Genomic DNA, 23,607 nt, shown 5'->3' on the forward strand with positions numbered 1-23,607 from the left:
GTGAGTGAAAGGAGGAGTAAAAATACTGCAACTGCTACCTTTTAGCCTCCTGGTAGTTTGACCTGTGGTATGAATGTGAACATCCTAGGTCACCTCATTGAGTTATCGCATTCACAAGATTTACAGAAAACTTGCCCTTCTACCTTCTACGTGAGGTCGAGGTCACTGAGATTCAAACTGTGAACGTTTATTTATAGTTTCATTTGTTATGACCGACCACAGTCTGACAGCTCCGGTCTCAGCTGATTTCCAGCCTCCCCCCCGCTCCTCTCCCGTCTCACTATAAAAGGGAAGGAAACCATCATCAGTCCAAACGCCATCAGCTGTTCTCACCTGCGTCTCCAGCACCGCCCCGTTGAGCTCACTGCACCACTCCTCCCCTGCAGCCGCGCCCGGGACCACACCTCCGCCACACAAACTTATATGAGATTTTTCGTGGATGCTCGTGTGGTATGAATTTGAAAATCCTACGTCGACTCGTTCTCGAGTTACGGCATTCACAAACTTGGGTGTCCACTCCACTCCAGTGGGCGGCGACGGCAATACCCATCGATCTTTTATGGCTAATGGGGTAAAAAGCATTTGAGAATGAAATGAAGCCACATACAAACTCCAAACAAGGACACAACCTTCAGTCTCCTTGATGTCAAAGCTCTCAGCCAAATCTTCAACTTCCAAATGTGGACTTTAAAGACGACCCTTGGAGTCAAGGCCCCGACACCCATGGGCATAATTTACACCAGCAACATGTAACAGGAGATGAGAACACCTTAGAACGAGCCCTGAATGTTATAAACAAATCAGCCCATTTGCAGAGTAATTCCACTTCAAGCTTTTAACATCTTTTGATGACACAACAATTTTTATGCCATCGCTAAAGGAAGTTTTTGACACGGACACAGCAGGAAAATAAATAAACTCATCAAATATAAAGCAGCAAGCTTTACTTATACAAATGCAGAATATGGTTGCCACATAAGGCACGTCTGCATTGCCTTCAGCTTTTATTAGCGATGCTGCTTAATAACTAGCCATTTGGTTGAATTACGTAGACCCATTTAGGTAGCTGTAAAAGCAGTTTGCCAATCAGAACCTGGCATTTGAAGCAGATCCTGGCTCCAAAAAGGCCATTTGATTTTGGTGTCCATCCTCTAGATGCATTAATCAAAATGAACTAAAACCAACAAAGCAGCCTAAAGCAGGATTTAATTGCTGTAAAGGTCTCAGAAATCAGCACGACTGCATTAATGACGATGAACTAAGCGCACGTTCACTGGCTTCTCAGGCCACGAGTCACTTTTATAGCAGTACTTGCAAAAGATGACTCAGATGTAGGCAGAAGTTATTTTCCTTGGTTTGGGTTCGTCTGCTCCAGTAGAGAAGGACGACTGAAATAAAAAAGACACGGCGCTTTCCAGCTCTGCTTTCATGTGTCACTGATTGACCTCAATGGGTAAATCTCCCGTTCCCATCTTTGCAAAATTTTTGTTTGCAGCCATTGCCGAGCAACCTCACTTATCGGCCTAATCTCAAAAAATCGGATTTCCTCATGTTCCTGTAACACCTGGGTTTGTGCTTTTGCAGGGAATAATATGGCGTCTTGCAGTGCAGGTTGCTGTTCTTATTGTTATTTATAACCCTAAATTGGGTCAGGCCATAACAACATATCTTATTTGTATTCCCACAGCGACAAAGGAGCTGTTTGTGAGAGACAGCAAAAGAAGGTCCCGCGAAGCCAAGAGGAACAGCATTGCCAGCGTCCACTCAAAAACTGAGCAAACCACCGGGAAGAGTGGCAAGTCCTTCAAATTTATCACAGATTATTTTTTTTAAATTAGGCAAACATAGATTTATTAGCAATATTTTAAATTTTAAGAGTTTTAAAAGCTCATTAAATGAACTGCACTTCCTGTTTAAATCTTGGTCTTTTTTTGTTTCTCATCTAGAAAAGTTCACAAGTAAAGTTGAAGGTAAATACTCGTAAATACTTGATCTTTACAACTATAATTTTTTTCACACCACACCCTTTGTTCCTCAGTTATTAATTTGATTTAGTTTGGCTTCAGTTTGATTGTTTCCCCTCAGGTAAGACAGCGTAATACCAAGAAAAACTCACTTTCAAGCAGGCTTCCCTTTCACTACACATTACCTCACCTGTCTTTCACCCCTTAAATGTGTGCCTTGCATCACAAAACTGGCCTTTGATTCAAGCTTTTTTGTAAATTTTCACAGTGAATCCTGTAAAAAACAGTGCTTCTTATAATGAAAATATGTAAAACAAAAGGTGTCCACGGCCTGTGTTTGTCAGTGTTTTTCCTTTTGAGTTAGGCCCAGATACATGAAATGAGTAAAATTGCCACTTTGAGGAATGAGCTAGTGCTGCTGGCCAGTTTAACACTTAAGTTATATTTGATCAGCCCATTAGTGGTGCTGAAAAGCATGCTCAGCAGATCTTTTACATAGGCATAGATGATAAATAATGCTGAAGGTTAACGTCTATTCCAGACATAAGGAAGAGCCCCAGTGACAGTGGGAGGGGATCCGCGGTCATCACCGGATGGAAGCTGATCAGACAGCAGTTCCTGGCGCTCTTTATTAAGCGCTTCCACCACGCCCGAAGGAGCCGCAAAGGACTCATTGCCCAGGTAATGGCCTCAGTCTGTCATATTGATGGATTGAAGGGTTATGTTAGTAGGGTTGCATGGGAGGATCAAGGTAGGATTGCGCAAAATACATGTTAGCTTTCAAAATCAGTTAATGGCATACGTGATAGAGTGAGCTCATTTAAAACCTGGATGGAAGACTCATCCATCTTGATGGAGTCAATAGTTACGGGGTTTAAAATGTTGGGAGAGAAATCGAAACTGACGGCGGAATATGAGCGTTGAAAAATGTGAACGGCGGCGTCCAGGATGATGTAGCGTCATGTCAGTAAAGTGCATGGCCAATGATCATCTCTATCTCCCTGACAGCACACGTGGGTGTACCAAAAGCATGCCCAGAGGACAAAAGTCAGGCTGCGATTGGTGCTGTGGAGGAGATTTGAGTGTTTGGATCCAATCAGTCAGTTTCTGTAACTGGAAAAGTCAATATCCGAGTCCAGGTATATATTTTTCAGTCTCAGCGTCGCACTTTGAAAGAACAGCACGTCTGCAGGCAGGAAGCCGTGAATCCGCTTGTGTGCTGGCTTCAGTTAGCGCCATCAGTTTCACCTGATCGCCCTGATTGGCACCAGAAAGCCAAAGTGACACCCATGATTTGTTTTTCCTTCATTCCACCGCGTGCTAATCATGTGTTTTCATTAGCCGCGTATTAAATGCGATTGCATAACAATTACACAGACGACAGATTGCCGTTAGCTTATTAAGTGTATGTCTATATTATTTTGCTCCTCATAAACATAATTTCAGAAGTCAAAACCAATAAGCAGACGTAATTTAAACAAGTCAAAACCAATTTCAGTAAACAGCAGTTTTCCAGGTACTTCATTGATTATTTTCTCAACTTGTAAAAAGTGTGTTCTGACCTAAAGTGTGCTTGCGCTCACACGCGCGCAAAAACTCCTTGCGTACGTAGACGTCGTGCCGTTGCATCATATGTGACAGCAGCCGTTGTGGGGAACTAACCATAGCTGAAAACTAAAGCGTGCAGCTCATCTTTTCCTGTGTGAGAGGAAGGAGGAGAGAGGAGGAGAGAGAGCAGTGTTTCACCTTTCTGAGGTGCGGGCTCTTCTTGTAATTTGCTGCAGTACCAGCCCCACATTAGTCACTGTCAATCTCGGACGTCCCTCTTTAGTGGGGACGCAGAGCAGGAATAGAAGGATAAGTGTGTGAAAGCGGATGTACAAGGGAGCACATTGTCTGCAAGGGCACACCTCACGGCGCTTCCTCTTTATTCATTTGGTTAAAGGGTTTCTTCCCCCCCACCCCCGCCCTGTCATGTCAACAGCTCCCATTGTCAGCAGATATGATTGTGTAGTGAGGTAATCTGCTCCAATACAAATGGTTAGGGGAATATAAAAGAGATTACGGTGAGAAACACAAAAGGAGTGATTTATGGGGCTGGAAGTTGGGGACGGGTGAGTCTTGGCAGTGTCAGGATCGGGCAGAGGCGGTTATTGGTTATGTTGTGGCGCCGAGGACTTGAAGGCTTCTCGTGTTTGGGGCTCACTCTGAACTGAACTGACTGCAACTCCCCATTTAAGCACTAACAGGAAAATAGTTGATAAAGTATTAACTTGTTCAGTTTAACTGTGTTTTTCTTTTTGTTTAAAGTTGTGGATATCAACTTTTATTAGCAATAACAAGCACTTTAGTGTGCTAATCTTATACTGGGGCTCGAGCTTGGTGCAGTTCATACCCTTTATTTAATGTTCTTCTGATTCGCTGCCCCTCTAAAACAGAAGGCTTGAAGAGTATGTAGGTGCTCACAGCTAGAGCTATGGGCCTATGTATTTCACATGGACACAAAAGTAGAAAAACAACAGTCTAAAACTGCACATTTACAGCAGCACAAAGCTTTCAGTCCACAAAGATTACATGTAAATACACTGATTTACATTATCTGACGCTTCAGCCATGTGTTAATATAAATATCCACCACTGTTTATATGTATATAGACTCATTGGCTTTATTAGGTGCATCTATTCAGCTGCTTGTTGATGCAACATTAATATTAAGCCGATCACATGAGGTGATTTAAGTGACTTTGAAGGTGGCCTGGTCGTTGTTGGTGCCAAACAGACTGGTCTGAGTAGTTCAGAAACTTTCAGAAACTGCTGAGCACAAAACCATCTCTGGAGTTTACAGAGAATGTTCTGAAAAAGAGAAAATGTCTAGTGAGCTGCAGATCCATGGGAGAAAATGCCTCGTTGATGCCGGAGGTCAGAAGAAAATCAGACTGATTTAAACCGAGCAGTCAATGCAACAGCTGCTTGTTACAACCAAGGTATGCAGAAGAGCATCTCTGAGCCTTTAAGCAGATGGCTACAGCAACAGAAGACCACACAATGGGTGACACTACTGTCAACTAAGAACAGAAAACTGAGGCTACAGTTTACACGGGCTCACCAAACTTGAGCAATATAAGGCTGTAAAGACGCTCTATCTGCTTTTGATTACCACTGCGAGATAACTAAATAAACACAAAAGCATGGATCCATTCTGTCTTGTATCAATGGTTCTTCTGACGGATACTTCCAGCAGGTAAAGCCTAACCATCTCCATCTGGATTCCTAAACATGACAATGAGTTCACTGTACTCAAATGACCTCCACAGTCGCCAGCTCTCCCTCCAACAGAGCACCTTTGGGATGCCCTGAAACGTGAGATTGACATCACAGATTTGCAGCAACTGTGCGATGCTTTCATGTCAACGTGAACCAAAATCTCTGAGAAGTGTTTCCAGCACCTTGTTGAATGTTCGCCAAATGTCTAACCCTGTACTAGCAAGGTGTGCCTAATAAAGTTACTGTATACCATGGAAAACAAGGAAAAACATAATATCCCTCTTTAAGACTACAGAAAAATATTCAATGAGCTGCTATTATCCACTTTAATGCAAACTGTGGCATTAAATTTATTATTCACCGGTGTAATTGGATTGACACGAATGGTTGTTTTGTAATGAGGCTTTTGACTTTGCTGCAAAAAGAAACACACACACACACACACACACACCACAACACATCTTATTCATGTTGTGTTTTTACCCATTTTGCATATAATCCCATCCTCTACTTTAAATCCCCTCCAAACTTGAGAATGCGATAAACTCATGCATTGTTCATGTGAGTGCTTTGGCTTTGTGAGCATAATGACTTCTCCCTGTTTTTTTGCCGATTTCTCTCAATGGAAGAAGTGCCAGCTGTCACCTGCAATTACTGCCGAGAGAGAGAGGGAGAGCGAGGGAGCAACAGAACAAGAATAGTTCCTTCTCTCTGTGGTCTGCCATTAAGCTTTTCAGTCTCATTGCTGCTCTTTATCTTCCCTCCAAGCACATTTCCGTGGCCATGGCTCCATGTAGTAAATTCAGGATTTCAATTGTAGCATCTTGAATTGGCCTTGCAAATTGCATGCCCCGCAATTAATCAAGTGTGTGCAAACCTCCCCTTTGCTGCCGAGCGCACCCCGACCTATGAATGATTAAACAGTAAAGATATCCCGCACTTTTTCCCCCCCACACAGACCTTTTCGTCAGCTCTAACAATATAATGAAAAGCAAATTACATGATGAAGGAAAGAGGATTTGGAGGGTGGTGGGTGGAGGGTAGTATTGTTGCAGCGTCTGTTTTTTTTAAAAAACACACACACACACACACACACCCTCAAGACAAGAGAATTGCGAGAAACTAATTACATCAGAGTGGCTAGATGATGGTGGCAGTGTTGGAAGTGTTTAATCAAACTCATAAAGCATGGAGAAGTGCCCAAACAAGTTGGCGGGGAGCATATTAATATGCACACATTATTGCGTCGGTGCCCCGCCGCTGTAGATCGCATCAGTCCGGACCACGCTCCACGTGGAATGTAATAACAGCGTGGCGGATCGGTGGAGGCGCGGCGGTGAAATCGATCTCTCGTCGACCGTTCCGAGTGCATAAAACACGTGCCTGGGTCGCACGTGCAGGGATCCTAAAACGATGCATAATAATGATTGTTTGTATTTGTTTAAAAGGAATGTGGCTCCGATTCCGTCCACCCGCTGCCTGCTGTGACGTTATATTGGCGATAAAATGAATCCAACTCGCTTCCTGCATCTGTGCAGGAGCTCTGCAGCACATCCATGATTAAATGGAACTTCAAGGCTTAAAGTTAAAAAAAAAAAAGAGGAAGCATGAAGGATTTGTGTTTCTGATTTTGCTCGAGAAACTTTGGCGAGTAGTAAAACTGTTTCAGTTTCGTTACTTTCTCCTTTTTTTATCTGTTGCAATTATTTCGCTAGACTTCAGCGAAATCTGTTTTAATTGATTTCTGTTACATTTTGCTTCAAAAGAGCTTCAGATGTAAGATAAATGTCTGGGGCAGAGCAGGAACTGTTAAAAGGAAAACAAAGAAAGTCGGTTTTTTTGACTGTTAAATTTGTCACCATCTTCCTAGGTGGTCTTGCCTGCTTTTTTTGTCTGCCTGTCTCTGATCTTCTCCCTCATCGTCCCGCCGTTCACCGAATTTCCACCCCTGGAGCTGCAGCCCTGGATGTATGGCCTGCCTCAAACCACCTTCTATAGGTAACGTGTTTAAGATGTAGTAATGATTTGTGATTTTTCTTCAGGTATCAGTTAAAATGGCATTTTAATCGAGTTCACCCCAGATTCTAATTTAGATTTGAGCCTTAACAACAACCTGTGATTTAATTTAGATTTTTTTTTAAGTTTAGGAGATACTGCTGCTGAATGATGTCATACAACAGTAACATCAGTAAGGTTATTGCCGTTTCATGAAACCGAATCAACGTGATTTTCACAGCGAAGGAATCTTCTAACAAATGATCTGTACTGTTATCAGAGGCAGATGGGGTCTGAATAATTTAAGGGAGCAGTGGGTTTTTGTAATAGCAGACATGGTTGAGTAGATAAACAAGACACTGCAACTGTGTAGGAAAGTTCAACTTCAAACATGGAAAAATCAAAGCACAAAAAATACAAAAATGTTACAGAAACAGGCCTCGCCGTTTTATTTCTGAGAGATGATCTCGCCAAGGACGTCGATCTCACCGCCCGTCCTTGGCTGCCGTTCAGCGTCATTGCAAATGAATGGAAAAGCTTGTGACAAGGCCCAGCTCCAGTGGACTTTGAAAGCACTTCAGGAGGCGCGTGCGGCGCGCTGATATGCACCACTGTAAATCACTCCATCTAATATTGCTGTTTTGGTGTTGTTACCACAGCGCCCATTGTAAGCGGATCGTGTAAATGGACTGGTGCTTATATAGAGCTTCTCCTCTAATTGAGCTCTCAAAGCACATTTCATTACAAGCCCCATTCACCAAATCACACACACACAGATCCATACGGTGCTCTATGGCCCCCAGCACCTGGACTGAGCCGGGTGACTCGGGTTAGATGGCCTCTAATAACTCCTGAGCCACAGCCGCCTACGGTGATGTCATAGCTTTGCAGCTTTGGGGAAGGAGGATGGAAAATAATTGCAGAAATATTTTTGGAAGTCAGGTGAGGTGAAGTGAAAAGTAAATGTTGCCTTTGGACTTAATTTACCATTTTTTGTCTTTTATTATTATTATTCTCTCCACTTTACAGATTTTCTTTTGTTAGTTTTAGGCAACAGTAATACTTAAATTATGGAACAACCCATGCTTTTAAATAGATTTGTTAGAAAAGCCTGAAGGCGTACTGAAGTATTTCTCCAATTTTCTTTTCCCCCCCGCCTGAGCCTCAAGAATGATGATGATGATGATGGTGGCGGTGATGAGCTGGTATGGATTTTATAGTTAAATACCTCCACGTTCACACCAGTAAAGTCAAAAATGCTGTAACATGACCCTTTCGATGTAACAACCTGAGTGCTGCAACAATTTAATCAACATTTGCAGCTTCTGTCAAGGCCAGCGAACTACTCGTAATTCATCCCGCGCTCCTGTAACAAAGAGGTGTTTGTTAGTTATTCAGCCTACAGGTGTTTCATTTCCCACTGAGGCACTTTGCGGAAATTCGCTCAGAGGATATCGAGGCATAATAGGTAATAAGTGTTGCCTCTTGAGAAAGTTGCTCGTTCAAGACAGAAACAAAACTGTTGGTCGGAGTGAAGATATGATGTAATATAGAGACGGCATTCTAGTCATCTAGATCATAAACTTTAGATTTTAGTTCTGTTTTATTTCCGTTACCACTAACTGAAACATTTTAATGCTCTTTTGCAGCAGAATTTTATGGTTGCTTTCATAACACTTTATGTAATTACAAATGACACTTCCTGCAGATTCAGTTTACATGACTTACTTTACCCTCCTGCATCAGTTTACTCTGCTACGTTTTGTGCTTTGTGCTGCTATGAAGTAGACACACGTCTTTCTTTAGACCACAGTTTTGGCATCACATGCTGGACAGGCTAAATATATAAACAGGCAGTTTTTTTTGATGATTTCTGATGAGGTGGGGTAAACCCTGGACAGATCAACAATCTGTATATAGAGACGCACAAGACACACTCACAATGGGAGGAAGCTGGAGCACCTGGAGTGATTTCACTCAGGCACAGGGAGACCCGGCAGACTGGTGGGCTGTGAGGAGAAACAGCTAACCCTTTTTCTAGTTTTCATGCAACCTGTCTAGGATGTACCCCAAGTGGATAGATGGATGGAGTCACCAGAGTCTTCTTAAAACTTAAAACTGACGGCATTGTTAGCAGCAGCCCTAGAACTTGTCACCGCACTGAGAGCTGCTAATAAGTCATTTAAAAAGTCTTTTAAAATGTACAGTGAGGTTTTAGGTGATTCTCACATACACAAAAAGCCATTTAAAAAGTGCAACTGAACCATTTATTCTTTTTTTTGTTTTTTGCCTTTGCCAAAATGCAGTACTGTCTCTCTCCGTGGTCCTGAAACAGACCTAAGTGTGAGTCTCGCTCTGTCCGTGGTGCTAATTCATTCAAGTCTCTTTCCACAGTGCTGAAATCCAAAACATCCTGTATAAAAATAAAAAACAAAAACAAAACATGATTTAAATGTGAAGTGACTTTTTTATTTTCAAATATATGCTCATTTAAAATTTTAACAGTTGGGACATTTGCTCTGTGGGCCAACAGGGTGTTTCTTTTCTATTCTGTGTCGTCACGTGGCCTTCATTTGACTTTCTGCAGTTATCTTCAGTTCATCTATGCTGTGTCATTTTGACTAGATAAACTCTTCATTAGTTCCGCTGTTTCTGTGTGTATGCACAAGTCTTCGTTTTACAACCGTCCAATAGTTTTATTATCTTTAATAACATGGTAACCCAGCCATTGTTAATAGCAAAACAGATGGCTGCACATAATCCATTTTTACAATCGGACCACTTCAATCGCGCTCGCTGGTGGCCAAGAAAATGACCGCGTGACCTTCACGGAGACGCCTCTAAATGAGACAATGAACACTGTATTAATCCAAACGGTTGGCCGGGCTGTGGCTACAGCTGGCAGGAAGCCATCGCTGTGGTCTCTATGAAACACTGTGTTTTAACTCCCACAGTACCCTTAAGATAAAGGGCAGCGTGTGTGTGGTTAGTAATGAGAACAGGACTGGAATGTGAAGACTGTTTAACTGAGGCCGCGCTTAGATATGTACAGATCACTGGGATAATAATGAAAGGCTTCGAGGAGCCCGTACTGTACACAGAATCTCGATCAGGCTCATATCGGCTCGGGCTATAGACATCATCGCTTTACAGTCGATAATGTTTAAATAAGTGATGTCAAAGAAGTTTTGACTCTTTGGCCGAAAAACAGAGTTGGTAAACTCTGAGATTTTTCTCTCATTCTCCAGCAGCACCGAGCATTGCTATTGAGCGTTTCAACACATCGAATCCTCGAGGCAGCGTGTTTCATTTCCTCTCAGGAGTTCTTGAATGTAAAGATTTGTTTGCCATTAATGGCCACTCCAATCTTCTCTTCTTTGTCAATATGGAAAATGAATTAGACAGCACTCTAAATGTCCCAATCAAGTGCTACAGGAGACGATAGACAGGACTTCTAAAACAAATATCTATAGAACCTCAGATACTGTTTTTTCTGATTGAACTAGCTCTGAAGTTTCACTTGATTTAACAGACCTTATAAAAGGTCTTAAAAGTTACATAATGTTACTGCTCTTCAATCTTTTATATATATAGACTGATGTATATACATACACAAAACTATTAACAATAAATTATTGTTAATTATGACATACAAAAACTAATGTAATGGTTGTATCTCATGCCTAAATAAAACAAATCCCAGATGCCTGGGACTGTCTGGGGGTTTCATTTTGGCAATACACTGGTGGAACGTGTGTGATGATGATAGCTAAGACTCCCTGCTTCCTGCTCTTTACTCTGTGGAAGTGGGAAGATGCTCATTTAACAAGAAATACCTTGAGAATACACAACCGGCGATTACACTGCCAGTTATAGAGTGAGGAGCTTGGTCTCAGAGTAGAGTCGCTACTCCTCCACACTGAAAGAAGCCAGTTGAGGTGATTTGGGTATCTGATGAGGGCGTCTTCTGGACAACTCGTAGGTCTAGGTGAAGTTTTTCAGGCATGTGATGCTAGGAGGGGGCCTTAAGTCAGGGGTGTCCAACTCCAGGCCTCGAGGGCAGGTGTCCTGCAGGGTTCAAATATCACCCTGGTTAACACACCTGAATCAAATGATTAGTTCATTACCAGGCCTCTGGAGAACTTCAAGACATGTTGAGGAGGTAATCTAACCATTTAAGTCAGCTTGCTGGATCAAGGACACATCTAAAACCTGCAGGACACCGGCCCTCGAGGCCTGGAGTTGGACACCCCTGCCTTAGGGTAGACCCACAACATGCTTAGACCGCTGCCGCCATGACCTGGACTAGATAAGAGTCAGAAAAAGGATGGATGGATGGACACCGACATGGCTTTAAGCTGGTGAATTAACACTTCCCCTGCTAGAGTAAAAGTGTTGACCCATCCTTCATGATTTGTATTTTGCTTCCAAAAAGTCGGGTTTTAAAAAGAATTTTGTCGTCACTGACCTCTAAATCACCAACACGTTGTCACTCCCAAAGTGTAACATTTTACGCTAGGTGACAAATCGTCAACATATTACGTTTTCGGCTACCCACCACGTTCCTAAATGACGACCTCGGAAAAATGAGGAAATATGAGAACCGTCTGGACTCAATCTAGACATGGTCGCTTTTTCTTCATATCGCTTACAAACACGCTATTTAACGTCATTAAAGTCCTGGTTAAGGTCAGGAATAAGGTTATGGTTAGGGCTGGAATACAGGGCTGGAACGTCTATTACTGCAGGAGTGTCATTGCACTGGATTTCAGCCATAACCCGCCGCGTACCATAAGAACGCCGAAGGTCTCCTTTCGCGTTCCTCAGGAACGCCGTGGGACGTGACAAAACGTCGGCATGTTACGCCTCGGGAGTGAGAACGGGCTGAAATCACACAAGCATTAAAAACGAATTTTAAACTGCATCTTTAGGGACTTTTTTTTTTTTACACCATCAGCCTGTCACAAAAACACTGTTTATTTCTGAATGTGTTTCCTTATAACGAGCAGATTTTCAGTCATGATTTGTGCACAGTTTGGCCTGAAAGGGACATTAAAACAGTCTTTAAATTTTACTTTACCCGTAGACACCCTGTTCTCATGTTTCCCATTATGCAGCGATTCTGCCACAACAGGCCATTGTCCAAGTTCATTCTCTTTCATAATGCCTATTTAATTCTTGTTTGTCTGTTTTATTGACATTGTGACAGACTGGCTGGTGCTCATGGATTAAATTGCTATGTGGACCTTCTGTGAGAGATTAAACTGAAATATTTAATGAGGAATTTTTCTTTATTTTATGTTGAATTTTACAGCAACGATGGGCCAGGAAATACGGAGGTGTCCCAGGTGGTGGAAAGCTTGTTGAACAAGCCTGGCTTTGGGACACGCTGCATGAAAGGAGACCCTATACCGTAAGTAGGCTGGGTATACACGAGTCGCAAATTAAGAATCCAGCCAAACATCAAAACCAAATGATACTGACAGAGTCTGAATCTATGCAAGCTGTGTATGTTTGGCGAGTTGTTATGCATGCGTGTATGAGCCTCTTTCCGACAAATCCAGCAGCAGGCATGGAGCTAGGAAAAAAAAATGCTTGGCAGGATTTTGAAAACCAATTTGTAAAAACCAATTTGATCAATAAATAATGAGCTTTCTCCGCAGTCTTGATCAGGATAAGCTGAATAATGAATACCTGTTTAAACCTATGAGATGGAAATATTAAAGGGTTCGGAGTCCTCGGAAGTTCTTGTTTACGGCAGCCGCTCTGAATGGCCTGTTGTGCATGCATTATTAAAACACAAACTGTAATCTTTTAATTAAGTGGTTATTTTCCAGGAGTCTTAAAAATACAAAGCTGTATTAAAACGATGATGAAGCTTTGCTACTGTTATGATTTATCCGCCAAACACCACCAGTGTTTAAGAAAAAGTGGAAATAAGGCATACAGTGATGGATGTAGGTGACAGGGGTGATCGGTTGCCGGTGAAATATTCATGTTCATTTTCCTGCAGGAATCTACCTTGTTCCTCCACGGGGTCTGATTGGTTCACTCCCTCCGTGGATCAGTCAGTCGCTGACATCTTTCTGAATGGAAACTGGAGCATGTCTAACCCCTCCCCCGGCTGTGAGTGCGGCACTCCTAAACGGACAATGATGTTGCCCGACTGCCCGCCCGGTGCGGGCGGCCTCCCTCCGCCACAGGTTAGTGTCCGACTCCGGAAATCGTGTCTTTCTGTGGTGCAGTGGGTGGATCGGTCCGTACTATATGCGAATTTATAGATTTATGAGATCGATCATGTGCAACAGTGAATGCGTCAGTATCTCTCTAAGGTCTGTTGAGCGAGACATGGAGCTGCTGCTTATTCAGGGGCCACTGTACCCAGCTGGATGTGTAGCGTTCTTTCCCCCTTTTTGGTAAAATGCATACATTTACTGAATGTGTGTCATGGAGGGATAAACTGCAGTAAGAGAGCGGAGTGGTCTAAATGTAAAAAAATAAAAAATAACTCAGTGACACAACAGTACAACAAAAATGCTTATCATGGAAGCTTTTGGCTTGCAGTCTGAAAGTCCCAGTCAGCATCATTTTGATTTGAGAACGTAAAGGTACTTACTAACAAGGAATTTGCATTGCATTGCAAAATGTAAATCAGCCTTTTGTGCTGCTTCCCTTTTTGTGAACTAGCGAGCATGCATGAAAATGGGGCCAAAATTGATTCTACTGAAAATATACCGACTTGGCCATTGCAAGTGATTCAGCTTGTTCCACACACCTGTTAAAATTCTCTTTAAATAAACCCATAGTGTGTCCTTTCAGATATACCCCAACTTTGCTACCTTGTAGAGTCCCTTAGGACATTTCATAGCATGCAGTTCCCGAATAGAATCTGCAAAGGACCTCACCTTTTCTGCTCAAACCCCAAAGTCCTGAGCACTTTGACTCTACACGTCAATCCTACTTCCAGGCCTAAAGTAGTCTGCGTTTAATATGGCTTTTGTGTTGTTAACATGTTTAATGTTATGTATTTTCTTCTATTTAATCTCAAAAAGCTCCTAAAACAGTCAGTGATCACTGTTGACCTCCCTCGGCTTTTATTACCGCTAATCATTTATTTAAGCTCAGTTTTTAAAACCTTAGGATGTAACTACAGCCCAGGCCATGCAGCAGTATATGAATGACTAACCTCGTATTGTGGATGGATTATCTCAGTTGTTCTCCTGGCTGAAGTTTGGTCCTTTTACAGCATCCTGCCATGCGATTACATTTGTTCCTGACCACCGAGAACACTCACGTTAACTTTTATCGAGTGGAAAAAAAGTTAGCTTGTTTATATTATGCTAACATAGCTGTTTCGCTAGCGGTCACGTAGCACATCATTATATACCAGCTAGCCAAACTTCAGTAACCCTACAAACGCCACTGCTGTTTAGTTTTCTGTCTTCATTTATGTTGGAAGTGATAACAGAGCTGTACGTTTTAATTTGTTTCCAAAACCCCGCAGTCAGGACATGCTATATTGTAAATAGATAGAAACTAGCGAGCTAACTTCCTGCTAACTTCTAACTCCGTTAAATGTCATAAATTCCGTTTTCATGGATGCCTGGATGTTAAACTCAATTGTTACACCTGGTAGAGCAGAACGCTGATCATTTTATTAAAGATGAAAGACTTTATACAGTTTTTCAACTCTCAGTAATGCCATAGTGATCGTTTGATATATGGACCTGCAGCGGAATTTAGGCCCAGACACGGCTAGTGACGTCAGACTTAACGACCAGATAGCAATACTCTATGGACCATAACTTTAACACAACACATGGCAGCTGGGGCAAATGTTGCATGGGCCTGACCTGAAGGGGTTTGATCCAGGCAGGGATCGATTGACAAGTTAGAGACACAGCATCATTGTCTACCAGCTGCCACCTGCTGACTGAACCAATCACGGCACAGAGTGAAAGCAATGTCTCATTTGGAGCTAAATGATTTGCACTGCTGTCTCCCAATGATAATGAGAAATCTAAGCTTGACAGAGAATGGCTGGAGAAGCTGTCACTGCACTCCAATGTCATTTTATTAGAGATGGCTTTGTCTGTTTGCTCAGGCTTTGTGGCATGTGCCTGCATTTTAAGAGATTAGAATTTGAATGGCTCATGGCTAACCCTGGCTAAATCTGCCAATATTTTCTTCCTCTTGGAGACTTATGATGGTTGAGAATTTGTTTGTAGTAGTTTACCCTAGATAGAGGGTGGAAATGAGCAGGGGAGTGTTGATTGCTAATGCCTGAGGTTTGGCTTTGAAGTATTACAATTACAGAAGCTAATTCGCAGTTTTACATTTGGATCTTTATTTCTAGACGTGGAGGTCTGTGCTGATTAGTCCTGCAAGGCTGAGTGTCTGCATATTGTTATTATTTTTTTAATTTCTCCCAGTTTTGCATGGGCTTGCGTTAGCCCAGTGACAATGACATGCTACTTCTGGATGCTGGATAATACTTTGGTGAGTGGGCAGCCCAGTAATTACTGTTTTTCCCCTGGAGGTTTGAAGGTAAGCCAGCAGATGCCAACTTCCTATGGCATCCACGTTGATCGTGACATCAGATTTTTTATTCTACAATTTTCAAACACTGTTGATCAAAATGTCTTTAACGCAAACACCAGAAATAACTCATGTTGGTGAGCTAGCTCAGGTAGCCTCACAGGTTTCTTCCTGTTAAAAGGGAGTTTTTCCTTCCCGCTGTCACCAAAGCACTTGTTTTGATAGATTATTTGATTGTTGGGGTTTTCTCTGTTTTCTTTGTGTGATAATGGAGTCTTTACCACACAATATAAAACACTTAGGGACGTTTTGTTGTGATTTGTTGCTATATAAATAACATTTAGTTGAATTGAAGTGAACTGAGAGAAACAAAACAGTAAGTTTCCTCGGTGAGGTTTAAGGTGTCAACTTCTGTGGGTTAGGTTTTAAACAGCAATTGCAATATCAGTTTTTCAAAGCACTTATAGCCTTGGTTCAGTGAGGAGAAAAATTGCAATACTAATTGAGGCACATGAACTGAAATGGTTTAATTTGATAATTGCTGTGACATTTCCTCTTAAACCTTTGATGCATTTGGAGACGTCATATTGGAAGTGCTAAGAGACCGCGGTTAAAAAAAAAAGGGTAAAACTGCAAATTCTCTACAACTACTGGGCTCATTTGCCGCTCATTTATTCCCCTACCTTATTCCTTTCACTCCCCCTATATACAGCACCACTCTGCCATCAGCGCACTTTCACACTCTGCATTGATCTGTAGTTCTTTGTTGAACTTGTGAGTCTCGCCGTGTGCTCCTTTCCACGACACGGCCCTCCAGGGCCATTTAAAAGGAGCACCTGTCCACGAATCATGCTAAAGGATGATCGCTGAGACAGTAAAACAAGAGTAGTGCCCTTTGTGTAACCTTTTCCCATCCCTGATGTTCCGTCTTAGCTCATGACAGCACTGTCAGGAGTCCCCCATTTGTTGAGGCGTTATTCTTGTCTTTGTATCCTCCCGATAGCCCCGCTAAGCTATGAAGGGCTTTCTTTCCCAAGCCTAATTTTTCATTTTTGCTCTTTTTCCCTTATCTCCATGTGCTTCTCAATTTTCAAACAACCCCTGTCCTTTTTCTTGCTCCTACTTTGGTGCTCAACTTAATTTCTACTTTATCGTGTCGTACTGTAAGTGGCTGGTCGTTTTAGTACACTTAGCCACAGTAAAAATACCATTTGTGAAGGCCTGTTTTGGCCTGCATCTTGTTAAATCCACTTGCGTCATTTCTCATTTATTTATAAAATCTAATTTGTTCCAATCCAGGTCCTGTAAATGGACTTTACTTTTTCCACGGAAACAACCTTGAGGATTTTAAGTTTTTATTGTACAATCTGCCACTAAAATTATTTTAAAGTTAGGATGAGAATAGAGCAGAAGGGGAAGAAGTAAAGATAGTGGAGAATCGAAGAACGATAGAAAAGAGAAACCCATTAGATGTGCATCCCTCTAGCACAGTAGCACCACCAATGGCAAAAATGACACACAGGCCTGTAATTTCCAGATGTCCAAATTGTACGACTATACTTATCCAGTCGTTAAGTCTGACGTCACTAGCCGTGTCTGGCCTAAACTCCACTGCAGGTCCATATATCAAATGATCACTATGGCATTACTGAGAGTTGAAAAACTGTCTAAAGTCTTTCATCTTTAATAAAATGATCAGCGTTCTGCTCTACCAGGTGTAACAATTGAGTTTAACATCCAGGCATCCATGAAAACGGAATTTATGACATTTAACGGAGTTAGAAGTTAGCAGGAAGTTAGCTCGCTAGCTTCTATCTAAATACAATATAGCATGTCCTGACTACAGGGTTTTGGAAACAAATTAAAACGTACAGCTCTGTTATCACTTCCAACATAAATGAAGACAGAAAACTAAACAGCAGTGACGTTTGTAGGGTTACTGAAGTTTGGCTAGCTGGTATATAATGATGTGCTACGTGACCGCTAGCGACACAGCTATGTTAGCATAATATAAACAAGCTAACCTTTTTTCTACTCGATAGAAGTTAACGTGAGTGTTCTCGGTGGTCAGGAACAAATGTAATCGCATGGCAGGATGCTGTAAAAGGACCAAACTTCAGCCAGGAGAACAACTGAGATAATCCATCCACAATACGAGGTTAGTCATTCATATACTGCTGCATGGGCTGGGCTGTAGTTACATCCTAAGGTTTTAAAAACTGAGCTTAAATAAATGATTAGCGGTAATAAAAGCTGAGGGAGGTCAACAGTGATCACTGACTGTTTTAGGAGCTTTTTGAGATTAAATAGAAGAAAATACAAAACATTAAACATGTTAACAACACAAAAGCCATATTAAACGCAGACTACTTTAGGTCCGGAAGTAGGATTCGTCACGTCATCACTTAACGACCGGATAAACAAGCCATGGCTGTGTCATGGAAAAGAAATTGCAAGAGGAAGTTTAAAAAAATCTGACTGTAAGAGTCACAAACATGAGAAATCATGAAATGTAGAACAAGCCACAGTAGCAGTAATCACAGTTGCCAAACTAATCGACACCAAGGACATCCTAAAAAACATACAAGCAGGTACCTCACACTCAGGCATAAGGGCATTCTGCAGAAAGGGAAATTACTTTCAGTTTACACAGCATGAAGGACACGGCGTATACAGACAGAAGATTAGACTTCGCTAAACATCATGAACAGCAGTCTGATTAGTATTGGGAGCACATTCTTTGGCCAGATGAAACCGTGATAAATTAGTGCAATGATGTGGTTCGCATGCTTTCACCTGGCCAGGACTTGGCGCAGCGAAATGCAAAATCCTGAAGTAAATCACAGAGATCGGTGTGTGGCGATAACTAGCTGAGTGGAAAACAAGCGCAGAGACTGTGGGGTGCATTCATCAGCCTCGCCCCCTGAAAAAGCAGCTCCCACTCAATCAACGATCTTTGCAGACTTCACTTAGACACGCGTGATTCTCCTCATATTGCATTTGTCTGCGATGCATCACGAATATGAATTTAACCAAACATTTGCCACCCACTTTCAGTTTCTGGCAATCAATTATTAGATAAGGCACGAGGGAATTAAAGTAAGATTGTGAGAGACAAGCCAGGAATATTTCCTAAACACAACCAAGCAGCGATTTCTACAGAAGTGAGTGAACAGTGAGCAAAAACAGCTTAAATAGTAGCTTTAGTTTCTTGGAAATTAGGAAGGTATTTTGCTGGGAAAATAGCTTCATTTAATTGTTAAAAACTGCAGTTTAGTTTTTATACAGGATTGCAAAAAGGTCATAGACACTGTACACAAGTTTCTAACCAAGAAAAGTGTGAATTTGCTATCATGAAACGCAGAGATTGAGGAGCCAGAATGCAGACTGTGAAGACAGACTGAATTAACTAAAAGCAAACCTTTATTTAGGCATATGCAGATGATAAAAACAAAATGAAGCCAAGAAGCAAACAAAAAAGCAGACAGGAACAGACACAACAAAGGACAAAGGCGAGACAGCACTATTATATACACACAGACAGAGTAATCAGGTAATTGAAAAGAGGAGGGTGACGAGACGAAGCTGAAAACAATCCAGACAATCAAGACAGGAGAAGAGAAGCAAACTAATGCTTTGTTCCCGATGCCTCGCAAGTTGGATGTTGAAGCTCGGGAATGACGAAAGACACAGAGAACGTTAGAAAAAAAGGCATAGCAACACAACCTCTTCACGAGAAAGCAGTTGTCTACCTGGAAATTTGCACAATCCTCGTATCTCCCATCCTAACATTTAGTGCTGTGGTCGAGGGTAAAAGTTACACATTAATTATTTAAAAAATAAAATGTTTGAATTGCAGGGGGGGAAAAGCTTGTTATGATGTAAACACAAATATAGTAAATTATTAGTGAGTTTTTAGTTGTGTAAGAGCCGATATCCCACTGTTAAACCTGCACAGGTGCTTATCCACTTCTCTTGTATAGAACTGTGACCCCTAACCCTCGACACTTCGTTCTCCAACCTCTGAAGCCTCCCTGCTGTTAACTGCAAGTCTACCAGTGGGTCAAAACATAGGCTTTAGTGTTTGGTATACAGTGTAGTACATAAGGTCGTGACCACACTCTTAGTGTTACCTTCCACAGTGGTATCCGGTATGAGCATCATTTTTCACGTGGAGAATTGCTGCCTGTGACGATTTATAATATCATCACAGATACAGAGATATCCAGACATATATAAACAATTGAACTTCTGCATATCACATCTTCGCTGCATCGTTTACCTGTTGACAGTAGCAGGTTGCACTAAATTAATGTTACTCCGAGGCATGGACCACCCGTGGAAGCCGAACACATCGTGAGGATGTGTTCCCTTTGACCGGAAAGCCTCCCATGTTGAATAAATCATGACAAAGCGTGCCAGCTTCACAGTACTTTTCTTTTTTATCTTTCATCCTGCCGAACCTCCGAATATGCCCTTGAGAAACTACAGAAAATACAAAAGAGAAAAAAGCGTGGACATGGCACCGCAGGAGGTAGTGTGAAATCATTGTTTCCATGGTAATGGCAGGCAACAGTAAGCCCTCTATCAATTCTAAGGTATTGACTCTCATTCGCTGGTGATATTTAACCTTCACAGATGAATAGGCCGTCATGCGTGCGGAGGAATTGATAAAGCCGCCACTTTCAATGTATTACGATTGATGTCTTTATCATTTGGAGGCTGGCCTAACTACGGCTTGTTTGCAAATTACTCTCCTTGGCCTCATCTATCAGGCTATTGAAGTAGGGCATTGGATGGAGGAAAAAAGGGATAATTCTGCATGGGAAATGCAACTAGTATTGTGTAACTTTGCTTCTTGGTTTAAGAATTTGCTTAAAAACAAATGCCTTCAAGTGTTTGTTGAACTGAATTTATAATGTAACACAACCCCGGACTTCTCGCTGGTCTGTTCACTGAGGGTCGGCGAGTCCGCTGCATTTGCAGCATCTTATGTAGTAATTTATTCATGCGGTTCAGTGAAACAATAATGAATCCATAAACCTTACATATGAGGGCACGTTTTGTCTCTGACAACAGCTGTTGAAGGAATAAATCCAGTTAAGTGCTGATCAGCTCCAAACCCCACCAGGTCATCCTCAGCCAATGGCGAACGCGGCATACTGGCACATCCTTTCTCTGCGGGACCCTACAGATTTGTCACTTTGACTCCAAGCGCACACAGATTCATTTTGGTGTAAAACGACCTGTTCATGGCCTCCTTCTCAGCAGAAAGCGAGAGATGCTCGAAAACAAAAGCAGAAAGGTCATTGACTCGTGAGGCGAGGCAAACGGAGGGTGAGGAAGTCCCTTTGTTGCAGCTAAACAGAAGGAAAAGGGATTTTAGATGAAATTCTTTCACCGGGCTTGTATGCTTGCAGCTCAGTCTTTCATGTGGGGCTTTTGGTTGAGGTTAGTAGGTGCCTGTTTGTAAGCCAGGACCGTTAGCTATTATCTAATGCTCCTGTTCAGCACAGTTTAAACTGATGTGATCCTATTGGACATAATCATGCAGGACAATGAGCATGTTGAGCTGAAAAACGTCGCTCATGTATGTGCTGTGACACGGGTACACGTGAGTATACAACTGGCCACCTGCCACTAGCAACACATCAGGTTATAATGAGCTGAAGGAGCTCACAACAATGTAGAAGTTTGTGTGTATGATGATTCAGCAATAGATCGCTTTCCTTTGTGCTACCATGACGTTATGATTATTAATACATTTAAAGTAAACCAAAAGTTTAAAATATCCAGTGCTGTGCAAAAGCCAGACTTTTTTCCTTTTTGTGATTTTTTTTTTTTTTTTTAAGTCCTTCAGCCTTTCTGAAAATCTTTCAGCACTTTTCTTGGGACATTCTTTCCTTTTTCTCTTGTGTTCAGCCCAGTCTTTGTATCTGGCCAATGGTATACCAGAATCAATTTTCAATAGTATCTTTAGACACTTTGTTCCGAGCAGCCGCTTGCAAAAAATAAAAAATAAAAAAATCATTTGTTGAATCTACAAAAAAATGTCAAAGAGAGCACAGTTTGACATTTATAAAATTGTATTTTTGCACCAACAAGGTGATTCCCAAAGAGCTATTAAATGAAAAGTTGACATGTGTCCTTAAAAACTTGAGGAAATTGGATAAGTGAAGGACAAAAGAAGAACTATCAAGCCTGAAAAAAAAAATATAACTACAGCAGATGAAAATTATCTGAAAGTCATGTCCTTGAGAAATATGGGGGAAAATCCAGCAAAGACCTGACAGAGGATGTGAGAGATGCATTGTCCTCTTCAGTGGAGGGACAAAAGGGGCTGAAGTATGCCAGATTACACAGGAGCTTGATTGAAAATCATTGACAACAGTTTCTATGGAGTTCTGAATCCAAATGTGACATTCTTGAATCAAATCATTGATTGCTGCACCGTTAGCTAATGGTGTTAGCTGTGTTAGTTAGCACTAACTGTAAAAATGGTGCTTGGCGCAAACTGTGTTAGTTAGCGGTGTTAGCTATTAGCCATTAGCTATACGGTGAATATCTACAGCCATCTGTAAAATGGCGCCTAGCGCTTACTGTGTTAGTTAGCGGTGTTAGCTATTAGCCATTAGCTATACGGTGAGTGTCTACAGCCATCTTTAAAGAAGTCCCAGGCTTTTCTAACCCTCTGTCAGCCAAGTGGAAGCTAAATTGGCTAGTCTTTTAGCATCAATTCATATGTAAATTAGGTCGTTACCTGAGAAGTGGGGGAGTGGGGGTGTGTGAATGATTGCTGATTTCTAACTGCCAACTGCCTCTTTGTTTGTGTGTGTGTGTGTGTGGGCCGGGGGGGGGGGGGGGGGTGTTAAAAGCTGTGAACTTCCTTTTGTGTTGAGGTGGATGCAGTTGTCATCTTGTGGGGGGTTACTAGTAGGGTTGCCAACCGTCCCTTAAAAAACGGAATCGTCCCGTATTTAGAAACAAAAGTACACGTCCCGTATTGAGCTAATAAGGGACGCACTTTGTCCCGTAATACAGTGAGAATCAAAAGTAGTCTATAAGTTTTAATGTAATTAACGCTTTGTTTGAAACCATAATTCCCAGCCCCGCCCCTGCTTTGTGACCAATGAGCTGACAGCACACTTATGACAATTCGAGTATGACAATTCAGATTACCGCTCATCTCATTGGTTGAGGAAAGGTCGCTTGCGGAGAAAATACCGGAAGACAACAGATGACCACAACAAAAAGCATGGCCAACAGGGAAATAAACGCCGACACTGCGGTGCAAGTCTCAGACGACAGTACACCTGAAGCTGGGCAAACACTGTGCGATTTTCAAACTGCACGATTGGCTCGCATGGGTTATAAGTTCGTAGGTCACGATGCAGGGTCTCACACTATACCGCCCGATGCTCTGATGCGACCTGAGTCACACTGTGCCTCCATAAAATGAAGGTTATAACAGAAAATCTGTCGCTCGCTCTCCCTCTCTGTCTTTCACTCACACAGACACACACCGCCATCAACATTGCTAAATTACTAATGACAAACATGATCAGGCAGCTGTGATTGAGCAGCAATGTAAATCCAACTATTTTCACGGTTGTTGTGGTCGTGATAATTTGGTGATGCCACATCGAAAAGGCTCGGATGAGCTTTCCAAAGTTCTACAAGTTGTGCCTCCATCGCTTGTGTCCAGATCACACGCTGCACAGCCGTGCTGCTCCGTCTTTTTCACCGACGTTTACGTGTTTGCGCGTGAGCAGTGTGAGCGGCTGCGGTGACACCCTCACGAGCGATTGATGATCGGGAGCTGGTCGTGAGGTGTTAATCGCTTCTC

At 42.1% G+C, this 23,607-nt stretch overlaps 1 protein-coding gene across 2 annotated transcripts in view; it reads left to right on the forward strand.

Moving 5' to 3' along the window:
• LOC146521809 (phospholipid-transporting ATPase ABCA1) overlaps positions 1-23,607 on the forward strand; it is a 203,958-nt gene that overhangs the window by 101,989 nt on the left and 78,362 nt on the right. For both annotated transcript variants that reach the window (XM_085139650.1, XM_085139644.1), the window contains exons 27-32: positions 1,688-1,795; positions 1,947-1,970; positions 2,506-2,645; positions 7,099-7,226; positions 12,538-12,636; positions 13,237-13,426. In XM_085139650.1, the coding sequence (XP_084995776.1) occupies positions 1,688-1,795; positions 1,947-1,970; positions 2,506-2,645; positions 7,099-7,226; positions 12,538-12,636; positions 13,237-13,426 (689 nt within the window). The remainder of the gene's footprint in view (positions 1-1,687; positions 1,796-1,946; positions 1,971-2,505; positions 2,646-7,098; positions 7,227-12,537; positions 12,637-13,236; positions 13,427-23,607) is intronic.

The sequence above is a fragment of the Neolamprologus multifasciatus genome, chromosome 3 (genome assembly GCF_963576455.1).
Source record: "Neolamprologus multifasciatus chromosome 3, fNeoMul1.2, whole genome shotgun sequence".
Classification (NCBI taxonomy): domain Eukaryota; kingdom Metazoa; phylum Chordata; class Actinopteri; order Cichliformes; family Cichlidae; genus Neolamprologus; species Neolamprologus multifasciatus.